Source organism: Hemiscyllium ocellatum, chromosome 21 (assembly GCF_020745735.1).
Source record: "Hemiscyllium ocellatum isolate sHemOce1 chromosome 21, sHemOce1.pat.X.cur, whole genome shotgun sequence".
Taxonomy (NCBI): Eukaryota; Metazoa; Chordata; class Chondrichthyes; order Orectolobiformes; family Hemiscylliidae; genus Hemiscyllium; species Hemiscyllium ocellatum.
In genome coordinates, this window is record NC_083421.1 from 36,338,657 (window position 1) to 36,352,323 (window position 13,667).

Here is a 13,667-nt window from a genome sequence, read left to right on the forward strand (position 1 = left end):
CAGACTATAATTCTGGATCACATATATTTCTGCATGCATGCTTCTTCTAACTTGCACAAATGCTAGCCCCTCCAAACTTCACGTCAGCTCTGATGAAGACTCAAAACATTAGTTTAATCTCTGTCTATGGATGCTGCCTGACCTGCTATGATTTCCAGCATTTTTGCTTTCAGTACAGATTCCAGCAGCTGCACTAATTTGCTCCTTCTAACTTGCTTCTACTGGATTACATATTACAATTGGCCATGTAGTGCCATTCTGATCCTGTCTCAGTAGCCATATCCAGCTCTTCAATCAATAACAAATCAGGCATATTAACTGCAAGTACCAAATCATTAAAACAATTCACTACAGAATGAACAACATTACACCATTTCATTTAATTTCTCAATTACCAACTTTCTCGATTGCACTTTTTTAAAGGAGTCTCAAATGTTTCTAACCTGCTCCTAAAGTTCAAAATGTGGACTGCTGTAACATAAATACATTTACAAATGCTTGCTTTATAAAACACTGCAACATAAGGCAAGGCTCTTCGCTTAAGTTTTCCATAATAAACTAACCAACCAATGCTTGAATTTAAGTAGTTGTCAGGAACCTTGGCTCATTTGTTTGGATTCAGCCAATTTATCCATTGAAATCAAGACAATATTGCCTCACTAAACACAGCTGATGCCATTTCATATCTTTCAGGCAAAACCCAACTTTTCTAACTGAGGAAGAGTACTCACGTCGATGTGGAGGCACCAGTATATCCAAAACCTTTTGAGATAGATTTGGCCAAACAGCAGTTAATTCCTTCCGAAGCTCAGCATCACATTGTTGTTGGTATGAACCTCCTATGGGAGAAGACAAGCACAGTCAGACTCTGTCCCTGCTCCAGTGTACATAAAAATTATTGTTCTATACCCATTGTGATCTACTTCTAGACAGACAGCAGCTGTATTTCTGTTCACCATGTGTGCAAGGCTAAACAGAAAGACCTAAGCCCTTGTGATTAACACTGTGAAGCAACATGTTGTCCATTCACTAGGCATCTATCTTGACAATGCATTACAAAAACAATCCTTCAGACTTGTCGTTCAATAGGAGATAAATTATGACTCTACAGACTTAACTTAGAAGTAAGGGCAGGTGAGATGTGTAAATAGCCTCTGGAATTAAAGGGACTGCTTCACAATATAAGAATGCCCACGGTAAGAGCAAATGCAGAGAAGGGAAAAAAAACAGGAAAATGTTGAAAGAGTGATGGAAGATAGTGAAACAGCATATGTGCCTCATTAGTAACTTTATTCCCTGCAAATGGTCAGCAGGGTCAGATTCTCTCTCTTCACAGACAGTGTGAAAACACCTCAATGAATAGATGTAAGATATCCGACCACATTCCAACTGGTTCCTTAGGCTATCATGACCTGTTATTTTACAAGATAGTTGAGTTTAATAGTATTTGCAATATACCAAAAGCATTATTTGAGATGTCTTACAGAATTTTCATTACATATCTTGAAACAAATTTTAGCCTAAAGAAGAACTCATGTTGCTGAAAATGAGTAAAATAAGGAAGGCTGGGTTCTAACAGGAAAGGTTTGCAAATAAATGGAACTACTCAAACAAAGTGTATATATATCCTTCTCTCCGAAGCAGTTAATAAAACAGCTACGCATTTACGTTAACAGGGAAGAACCAAAAACTATCTCCTGGACTTTTGTTAATCCTATTCTCTGGTTATCATTTGTTCATTTACAACCAAAGGAACTGACATAGCTCAATATGTTTCCATATAACCCTGATCAGAGATGTTATTATAAATTTCCACATTCAGTAGAACTGAGGTATCGTCAATCAGAGGTAGGGACACTGCCACTGCACCACAAGGAACCCATTACTCATAATGCTCAATTTTGAACATTACTTTCTCCAAACATGAACCAGAATGCACTATCTGAAAATGTGGTTAGGCAGATTCTATCAAAACTTTCAAGAGAGATTCAGATATATACTCAATAATGAAAAAAAATTGCAGAGTGAAGAAGAAAGGATGTGGGACCATTTGATTATTTCTTTTAAAGAGATAGCACACATATGCTAGACAGCATGGCCTCTTCTATTCCCTATATTCTGTGGCTCCCAACTTCTTTCATCTCCTGATGATGCTGATGACATTTGCCAAGATATACCTCAACACTGGATGTGAATGTTTTCCAAGATATATCTCAACATTCTTTACAGCCTTTAGATTTCAGCACAAATATGCATTTCAGACAGGTTGCTTCCACTGACTGTTGGAAAATAAATAATTCTTGCACCCTCCCCAGCTGGCAAAGAAATTGGTCTCTTTGCATGTGTACAAACACTCCACAGCTTCATTTCAAAATAGTGAATACACCTAATTTTCAGATATATAGTCCCAACTCAATCATAAAGGAATCAGATATCTCCAGTGGATAGCTATTTCTCACCTTCAAGCAGGTTGACACTTCTACTTATTAAGGAACTATCGTCATTTTCTAAGTAAGCCGAAAGTCAGCCCTGGAAGTCTGGAACTCACTGCCTGAGAGGGTGGTTTAGTCAGACATTCTTTTAATATATAAGTATATTTTGATATTCACTTGTGTTGCCATTGTTTCCAGGGCTATTGGCCAAAAGTGAAAAATGGGATTAGTGTAGTCAGATCTTTGTTGTCTACATGGCTGTGATGGGCCAAATGGTCTCCTTCGATGCTGTAAACATCTATGAGTCAATCCCAATGTCTCCAATATACTTCAGCTGTCTGCACAGAAGCTATTTCACCTTCCAATTCAAACTCTAAGTTTGTTGATTTGCATTGCTTAGTGTTTGGCCGCCTTAATTTTATTTTCTTCAGTTATATTCTATACCAAAATCTCATTTCCATGGTGAGAATTTTTTTTTAAGATAGCATATTCTGTAAAAAAACATGAAGAGACAATTTTGTTGTGCTTTGGCTTTTGTTGTTAATTGTGTTTTCTCTCTGGAAGAAATTCAGATGAAACTGTATTTCTAATTAAGTACTATATTGTGGCATTATAAGGGACATTGAATAATTTATCAGAAGAAAACTAAATTAGTTGATCTCAATGTTTTAACACACACTATATTACTAGAGATGTGTATTCAATTTACCTTTTATTGAATAACCAAATGCAAAATTGTTTTTCTTTTTCAAAGACTAAATTATTACCATGTTGTCTTCAGGTAGCTTCTCCCCTTACAGAATTCCTTGTGGTCTGTTCAATGGAACCTTTAAAAAGTGACGCAACACCTTGGCTGCAGTGTTCAAGACTTGCACACTACAACTAGCCTTCCCCCTAGCCAATCTGTTCCAGTACAGCTACAATACAGGCATGTATGCACCAACATGAAAAATTAGCCAGGACCTGGCAATAGAGAGGGTCAATCCAAACCCACCAATTATCATACGATCGATCTCCATCCTCAGCAAAGCCATGGAACATATCATCAACAGTGCAATCAACCAACACTTACTCAGCAATAGTTTGCTCACTGGTCTCGACCTCATTACAACAAACATGGAATGAACATATCAATTTCAGAGATGAGGTGAAAGTGACTGCCCTTGACATCAAGACAATATTTGACAGAGTGTATCATCAACAATGAGGTCAATTGAAACCAACGAAAAACTCTACAGTGGCTAGAGTCATACAAAATAAAATGAAAGATGGTGTGGCCAGTAGAAACCAAATATCTCAGCTGCAGGGTATCACAGAGGGTGCTCCTTTGGGTAATGGCCTCATGCAAATACCTTCAGCTGTTTCATGAATGACCTTTGTATGTTGTTGATGATTGCATAATGTTCAGCCCTCATTGTATCCTATGAGATACTAAAGCAGTGTATTCCCAAGTGCAGCAAGGCCTGGATGATACTCAGGAGAAAGTGAGGACTGCATATGCTGTAGACCAGAGTTGAAAAATGTGGTGCAGGAAAAACACAGCAGGCCAGACAGCATCCGAGGAGCAGGAGAATCGACGTTTCGGGCATAAGCCCTTCTTCAGGAATCGGTCAGTTGGTTCCGTAGGCAGGTGCTGAGGAAGGAGATGTGACTGTGGTAGTGAGTCTGTTTCAAGATGTGGCTGAAGAGCTTTAGGGCAGAGGAGATGACCTGGGGGGTGCAGTGAGAGAGGGACTCACTGAGATCCTTGTAGAGGGAGGAGGAGAGCTTCTTCAAGGTAGGCATCCTTGTAAGAGGATTCGCAGTAGGTTACGATCAACTAGGAGAAAGTGAGGACTGCAGATACTGGAGACCAGAGTTAAAAAAATGTGGTGCTGGAAGAACACAGCAGGCCAGGCAGCATCCGAGGAGCAGGAGAATCGACATTTCGGGCATAAGCCCTTCTTCAGGGATACTCAGACTTGGAGTGATAATTGGCAAGTATAATTCTAAGTGCCAGACAATGACTATCTGCAAAAAAAGACAAGTTAACCATCACTTTTTGACATTCAATAGTATTATTGTCACTGCTCTTGTGGCTACAGTATTTACCTTGTTGGTTCAGTTACATTTTGGGTCATTGAACATCCTACCATTAACATCTGGAGAAATTTAATGAGCAAAAATGTAACTGATGCAACAGCATAATTACTGTGGCTGAAAGGGCAGGTCAGATGCTGGGAATTTTTTAGCAAGCAATTCACCACAGAACTTACCAAAGTTGTCCACCATTTATAATGTATAAGTCAGGAGTGTATGGAATATTTTCCAATTGCCTGGATGAGTGCAGCTCCAACAACACTCAAGGAGATGAACACAATCCAGAACAAAGAAGCCCATTCGTGTAGCATCTCATCTATTACAGAATATCCACACTCTCTCTGGCACAGTTACTGCAGCACTAGAGCAACTTATCAGGACTCCTTAGAGAGCATATTGCAAACCAGTGCCCTCCACCACCGAGAGAAACAAATGCAATAGCTGTTTAGGAATACTGTTGGCTGCAACTTTTCCAAGTCATACATCATTGTAACTTGTGGTGGGGAATAAATGCTGTCCTTGCCAGCAATGCTAACATCCCTCGAACAAGTTACAAAAAACTGTTGCCTAAGATAGTGATGCACGTAAATGCAGTGCTACGTCCAGCATTTCTCATTGAAGAACAAGAAGAAAAGACCGCTTTGAGTGAGTTATCCCCACTTGAACAGTAGCACTGAAGGCTACCTGTTAAAATGATAGTATTAATTTTTCTACGTAAATTGTTATAAGTGAGCTTCTTAAATTTTCTTATGCCGGCTTATTTAAATGTCCAAATAAACGTTTATATAGTGATCACATTTTGGTTATATGATCTTACCATTTTAGCCTCAATATTTAAATGCAGGGTACTCAAGACTAACTGCTAGAAATCTATATGTCTTAAAACATGTATTTCAATAAAGTTTTCGAGAATGTAACAGGTTCCAGGCTTTTTCTGAAGCAATCTGCTGTGGATTACATCATCTATGAGAAGAAGTATAGTGCCACTGTAATTCTCCTCCAATCCTAAAATGTTGAATAAGTGACTGATTTATAAATTGCATAACCAAGGAAAATAAACATCTCTCAGCATTTCACATTCCTGAGCATTTCCAGGAAGTGGGATTGGGATAGGTGACGTTAGTGTACAAGGCTGGGTGAGTACGGCAGTACTGGTTAACACAAAATGGCTTTAAATCAATTGAGGAGAAAGAAATATAGAAAGAAATGTGCCCTAGGACAAAAAGAGAATGAAAGTTGGCATTTTGTTGGAACTGCATAACCCATTTTTCTTGTCATATGTGTGATTATTAATGCATCACTTACAATCATGTGAAGTGTAAATCAATCCCACCTCTCCAGGGTATCATGCCAACATGAGGGACCTGCTATCACTGTTGTTAATTTGCAAAGAAATATCTATAAATGCATTGCAAGAGCCATTCATTTCGACATATGAGGGCAGACATTAAGATTGTATTTGGATTTGGATCGTAAGTTCTTGTAAAATTAATGCAAGTTGCACAAATAAAATATGGACAGAACAAAAACTAAGACTGGAAAACTTTCAAATGCCACTGAAGGAAGATATTGCTTTTATCTGTTGATCATAGGAAAAGCTGAGCTGAATGATCAAATGCAATGGTCAGGGAAATTAGGAAGTCTCAGAATGATGTGCATTCTGGTAAAGAGGGATCAAAGGAAGATAGCACGAGTATGTACTATTTTAATCCAAGTTTAATGTGCAAATGCCACATCTAATGAATCTGTTTAACATGAGAGACAGAGGGCAGAATGTGTTCAGCTCCTAAACAGAAGGTCGTGAGCAAGAAGCTTCCCACCATCGACAGCAAAATATCCAATCTTCCAACAAAGTGTTGATGGTCAAGACATGATTCTCATTAGAAGGCAGTGGGAAGCCTCATTATTAATTCATTGCACCTCACTGATATCTAGTTTCCTGTTTTCTCTCCTGCTGGATAGAATACAAACAGTGCTAATTCTCAAACATTGATGTCAGAGCAATAAGAAGAAACAGAAATTGCTGGAGCAACTCAGTAGGCCTGGAAGCATCTGTGGAGAGAAAGCAGAGTGAACGTTTCTAAGTCCAGTGCCAGACCTACTGAGTTGTTCCAGCAGTTAGTTTCTGTTTTTGGTTTTGTTTCAAGTTTTCACCATTGTAGTTCCTGGTTTTAGTTAGAGCTGTAACTGACAACTCCAGCACTGGACTTCCATCAAGCTTCAACATCTCAGGGCACGTTCCATGCGCGCACACACTGTCCAACGTGACCTCCAGGTTCTCATCGACAAAGCGGGTGCCAATTATCCTCTGTCCAACTGTGGACTGCTAGCACCTGATTGGGTGCATAGCTCGGCTTTAAAGATGGCTCTCTACCAGGAATCCTGGGAGGTCCCAGCAGCAGCCAGAACTTCTATGTGTAACAAAGTGGAGAATATGACGAGCAGGCTGCCATGGAGACCTGGCGCATAGGTAATGAGACAAGTTTCGGAAGGAAGCAAGAGAAAACTCATTAAGCTTTCTTTATACTCTGAGATCATGGAAGGTGTTATATAAAGCCAATAGATTTCTTTTGAATACAACTTAAGTCATTCCATCTCAAACTTAAATTCTTCATAGCGGGTATCATCCTTCATCAACTATTGACTCATGAATGTTTTAAATGATAGCAATCATTTGGAAAATGCTCTTTTCTCAAGACTATGGTGATAACAATAAACTACTCAAGCTTTGTGTTTTAAGTCAGTGAATTTTTAATCCCTAATGGATGTTACACATTGTCTCTAAGTTCTACACTGTTTTAACCCATTGAGTGTAGTCAGTATGCCTTTCCTTTCTGTTTTTGAATCAGTGAGGGTGTCTCTTTTGTGAAACTACTGTGTGATCAATTGACAGAACATTATGACTGCTGGACTTTTAACTTAGTTCTTTTCTTTAGTTTAGATCAAGAAGGAATTTGTTATTAATTATTCCTTTATTTCTTTTTTTTTACTTATTCTATGAAGGTAATGCTTAATTAAGGTAATTAAGATCATTTCTCTTACTAATTTATACCTACCCTTTTTGTACCCAGGTACCTTTGAACTTAAGATGGTGCCATGTGTGGCAACACCATACACTTTTTACTCGACTCCTGTACTTGAGTACACGTGACAATTAAATCTAAATCTAAAAATCTAAAATATCTAAAAATTATGCTTGGTGCATCCGCCTACAAACAACTTTTGTATCAGTAGGTCATTACCTTTCCTTTAACCATGGGGACATTACTGCTTCTACTGCAAAGTCAGCGAGAGAAAAGTTATATTTACACATTACTCCAATTATATTGTCAACATAATTTCCATCCAAGTACAAGTAGTTTTACTGAATCTTCCTCAATCATATTGTGGAGTATTCTGGACTGTCTGGCTAGACATCAAAACATGCTGAGAAAGAAAATGCTTTGGCTGGGCAGTGAGAGGCAGGACGAATTGGAAGTCCATTGAATGAATATTAAAAAGCCATTTTGGTGTAATAGCCTCAATGAATCAGATAAATGGTATGATTTTGAAAATCTGAAATTAAAATTATTGCTAATAAGTTAGTTTTAGAAGATTAAATTTTTAAAAAAATGGAAGTTGAGGGTAAAGCTTTTACAGAGAATAATTACAGGCTTTACTGAAACACACAAATGCAAAATCACAAATGCAAGTCAACAATTCGAGAAATTTTTTTTAGAAAATATGCACAAGCCACTTTTTATACAATTTCTGAAGTAGAAAGATATTAAAACTGACTTTCTGGGTTTGTTATATATTTCTTGATATTAATGGGATAAAAGTAAAAAATCAATATAATGTCACCTGCACCTTCAGTCACTTTGAAATTGACAAAAGGTTTAAGATGTGATGAATCACATTTGCCCATATAAAGAAGTGCTGTCTAAACAACAAAGAACAATACAGCATGGGGACAGGCCCTTCAGCCCTCCAAGCCTGCAATGACACATTTTGCTCTTCCATCCTAGAAGTGTCTTCACTTACAGGATCCGTATCCCTCCATTCTCTACCTATTCATGTATTCATCCAGATGCTTCTTGAATGATGCTCTTGATTTTGCTTCCACCACCTCCTCTGGCAGTGGGTCTCAGGCACACACCACCCTTTGTGTGAAAGACTTGGCTCATCTCTTTCAAATATCCTGTCACCTCCCTCCACCTCACCACACCTTGAATCTATGTCCCCTAGTAATTGACCCTTCACCCTATACTCTTCAGTACTTTTCAACAGGATTCCAGTTTAATATTTTGATTTAAAGAATTAATCTTTGGTGGTGGTGCAAGCTGGGAAATTTTGAATCAGATACCCTTAATATACTACACTTGATATTTAATTCTGTTTGCAATGACAGAATTGAAACAGGATTAAACTTTACCTGTTGACATTGCATGTTATATCAATGCCTTCATCATTTATTGACACCCTTATATGACTCAATGTTTGTTAGGTCATGAATATCAGCAATGACCCTTCCAAATAATAAATTCAATTTAAGTACATGATTAAAAATGTCATGATTGCCTCATATCAAGAAACTCAAGTCATTTTTGCAGAGAGATGGAATGTGGCATAAAGTAAAATATTATGCCAACTAAGTAACTTTGAAATATTTCAAATGATCTTCTGAAAACATTCTACAAAAGGGTTAAAACTGTTTTTTCATCAAGTTCTATTAATCATACTTGTGGCATTTTGTTCTCCTCTAGATGTTTTAAACTGAGGAGACAGCAGAACATACCACTGAAGAGTAAACAGATTTTTCTGGTTTCTAGCAGATCAGCTTTCACTTAAATAGCAACCTTCATAGATCTGATTTGATCACTCTTTGTGATACAAGGTGACCAGGCCATGTTGAGTCTGTACACAGGCATCAGTTTTCAAATCTATATTCCACAGCAGCAGATGTCAATGGCTACTCCACCCACACAGGATAAGTAAAGCTGGCTCCTGCATGAGTCAAAAGCAGAGAAGTAACGACCAATTCCAGATCCATTCACTCTGCTATGTACTGTCAATTCAGAACCATATTGCTTGGTTCTTTTAGGGAACTTCATCATGCAACAAATCTACCTCTCTTGCTGATTGCAATCTTCAAACTGTCAACTTGAAAATTAAGAAAATTCAAGTGTTATATTTTAACTTTCGACAATATCACCCTGCCATCTCAAACTCAAAAATGTTTTGCGGCCAGAATACAAGAAAAGCAATTATAATTAAGTAACTTGTCTTATGATTTGCAAAATACAATTGGATGTCAAAAGAAGGTACTAGAGACCTATATTCTCTGGTAAAAGATAACAAACCACTAAACATTGGCAAATTTGGAGAAAAGTTCTCATAAATTTATTTTGTCAGATGTTTTGAGATTTTTGATTACTGCCATTTCTATTATTCAGTTACCATCACTAGTTGCTAATTACTATATAATTATCATTTTCGTATTGCTGACCCAAGTTGACTGCAGTATATATTATTGTTTTCTAATGGAAAGTTATGTTTTTACTTGGAATAATTGAATAATTGTGGCTGAATTGAAGAACTTTCGGAACATTTCCTGATGTGATTCTCACAATTCCTCCTTTCAGAATCATACTTTGTCTGATTATAAACATAGGAACACCTTCTGAGTTGGAAAAAGGAAGTTCCAATTCATTTTTTTTTCAGAATCCTGGTCTATATTTTCACCCCTTCACTAACTTTAATGAAAATTATATACATCTATTGATATTCATCTAAAGCTATATGCTTGCTCAAAATTCAAGAGGCTGATAAATAAAACTAGTAAGTATAAGTAATGCAATATAGGAGAAAACTTGAATTTAGCAATTTTAACCTTAATGCAGAAAGCAATGCTTTTAAACTTACATTAAGTTTGTCAATGGAGAACAATGTGCCTTGAATAACTGATCAAAGTTGAATGTGTTGTGACCTGCAAGTTGCAGCAATAGATCCTAACAAAGTTAACATGCAGCTGGTGCTTTAGCCTGCGTCAACTTAAGGGAGTAATTTATAAACATCAGGAAGTTCATGGAGTGAGCACTGCTAGGCCATTGTGGTATGAACAAAGGGAGAAACATCAGTGAAGATGTCAGTAATAAGACTTACATTAAAGATTGCAGGTTGCAGCTGGTATTGTAGAAGCTTAATGTTATTGACAAGTTCAAATGATAGCTTCACTTGATTTGCACATTTTTCCCTAACTCCATGTTTTAGTCTGCCCTATTTAAATGCTTGCCAACTGATATCACTAAACCAAAAGTGTTGTGACTTAATTATTTACACACATACAAGCATGGGTTCCTGGCAGTTATTTAAAGCTACGTATCCAGGCCTTAATCTGCTTCATAAACTTCACCAGATTATTAGACCTACTTAGGTAACCTATTATCCTTAGGATGTCCAAACTCTTGGATACGTGGAAATTGAAAGTATTTTTAATCAACCTGTTCAGACCTATTATGACACATTTTGGAACTTTAACCCAGAACTTCTGGCCCAGAGGTACAGATGTTACCTTGCATGTGACAACAGCACTTAATGTGGAAAGGTACATGCTGACTTTTATAAAGACAGCCTGTGTAAATTTCCTTTTCTCATTTATTCATGGGATGTGGATGTTGCTAGCTAGGCTAGTATTTATTGTCTATCTCCCATTGTCCGTTGCCATGGGTTTCTCAGCCAATGGACGCCAGACCAGGTAAAGATGGTCAATTTACTTCCATAGAGTGCATTCATGTACCAGATGGGCTTTTACAACAATGGTTGCCCTTTAAATAGCTTTTTAATTCCACATTTTTACTGAATTCAAATATCACTGTGTGATCCGAACTAATGCCCTCAGAACATTAGCCTGAGCTTCTGGATTACTAGCATGATGACATTCTCTCTGTGTCACTGCCTCCCGAATGACATTCACCAATTGCCTTGCCATATTATAATGCTGACCAAGAAGCCCAACGTTTCATTAGGTCAGACAGCCACTGCAGCAAGAATAAAATGTTTACCTTCATTGAAAATATAGAATTATATTTATTTACTTAGGTTATATAAAAGAAAGGAATATGCACGCTTCACTATTAACAGTATGAAACTCCTTGAATCAATCAAATTAGTTTCATAAACTATCTTCCCTTTCATTCAACAAGCTCAATGCTTACAGCTACACAGCTGTGTAGAAGTGTGGCCAATATCAAAGCCAGGGTGTGTTGAACTTTCCTTCAATAAGTTCGGCAAACCAATTGTAATAATTTCAATTTCAGTTTCAGTCCTCTGACCTTCAGCCTACCAACCTCAGAACCTAGATGCCAATCATTCGATGTTCTAAGTAATCCCTGAGGAAACATGCTCCAAAGGGAATAACTTCTACTCTAGGCCTTCTACTCTATTACAGGCCATCGTATTTGATGAAACTTGAACACTGCCACTGTTACTGCCCCCTAACTCTTCACCTCTATATTTACTTAAAACCAGTTACATCTCAAACTGTCCCATTTCTGATAAGAGCTCATTGACTTGAATGTTATTCTTCTCCAGTTGCTGCCAGATCTGTGGAGCATTCCCAATGTTTTTTGTTTCATTCCGTCACTACTTTCTTCGACCATTGCAACATAATCTGCATTCACTCCTACACTCTCAGCCTCTGCTGCCGCCTCCCTATTTTCCAACTTTAGGCGTAACAAGTTGACCATCTCACTTGCAAACTTCAAAACTTACATATTGCTGCTCCCCACACATTGAACAAAAGCTTGCACTTTTACTGAGTAACTCACATACTAGTTGCAAAGAGAGCCAAGCTGACCCACCAGTGTATGGCTTCCATTCCTTCCTCTAACTGCGGAGTTGAAAGGGCAGGGGTAAGCCTTTCTCTGAAATTAAATCCTTGGGAGGCTAAAGTCCTGTTCAGTGAGAGCAGCTGGTAAACCAGAGACTGACAGCTCTTGGACCTGGCAATGCCAAGGAGAAGGCTGAAGCAGTTGCCGGAAGTTGTCAGCTAAACTTCTTTATTGAGGGAATGTGGGGAGATCGCAAAGAGTGCACTCAGGGAATTGAAAGGGCAGGGTGGAGGGGGGAAGCTGACTCAAAACAGTCCCTCATGCCCTATGTCCAGTCCCTCGATCAGTTCATTGGGACATCCTCGAATAGTTCCTATCCTCCCCTGCTCCTCACCAAACGGCCTGCAATGGTTTATGAGCCAGGAAAGGTGATGTTTATCCATCCCATCTCACACAGAGATAACTGAGCCGATGGGGTTGGGGTCCTGAAGTAGTCATTAATAGTTCCCTTGACAGCCTCAGTTGGATGTGGAAGGCCCCAGTTCCACCTTCCTGCCCAGAACTTAATTTGGGTGGAAGAGGGAAGGTGATGGGTTCAGGAATACCATCACCTTGCTTAATTCAGTCACATTCCCATCTCCAGCCTGCATCTCTAGGATTTGAAGATTCCTCTCAATAGCCTGTATTGTTATTGATGGTCTTCTTGCTCAGCTCCAACACTTTCTTATTCCAGAAAGCTGACTTCAAGATTTGTGTTTAAATTCTTTAACAATTTTGGCTGCCATTAATTAGTGATGACTTATTTTAGAATCATTGGAGGAAAGTAAGTAAAACCTCCAACAATTAAATCCTGCATTGAAACATACCTTCATTGATACAGGAATAAAAAATGAAACTATTCCAGTGCAAAAAGGAATTGTAATCAGTTAAATGCCTAACTTAGATAACCAACAAGAAAATGATATCAAAGGCATATGCTATTTTGAAAGCCTCTCAAAATTTTCGGTTTTTTTATCAATGGATCATCTGCTGAGCTGGATCCATTTTCAACTTTGAAATCCAGCCGAGCATTCAATACCTGTCATTTTCAAGAAAAAATCTTAAAGCTACCGTGCTTGAAAATAACAGAGCAAAACAGTGTCCTCTTTCCATTTCAAAATAAAATTCAGAGAAAAGTAGGCATAGTTCTTTTTACAACTTTCAAAAGTTGTAAAAAGTTGTACCAAGCTGTCGGTTTAAATCACGAGGGAAGAAAGAAATTACAACAGAGGCTGACAACACTTTGTCTTTTATACTTTCAATGCATAGTGACAATTGGGACAGTGCTGTAACACAGCAAAACAAT

At 38.0% G+C, this 13,667-nt stretch overlaps 1 protein-coding gene across 1 annotated transcript in view; it reads right to left on the reverse strand.

Moving 5' to 3' along the window:
- cacna1ba (calcium channel, voltage-dependent, N type, alpha 1B subunit, a) overlaps positions 1-13,667 on the reverse strand; it is a 600,961-nt gene that overhangs the window by 25,583 nt on the left and 561,711 nt on the right. The window contains exon 41 of the mRNA XM_060841327.1: positions 732-839. Within this exon, the coding sequence (XP_060697310.1) occupies positions 732-839 (108 nt within the window). The remainder of the gene's footprint in view (positions 1-731; positions 840-13,667) is intronic.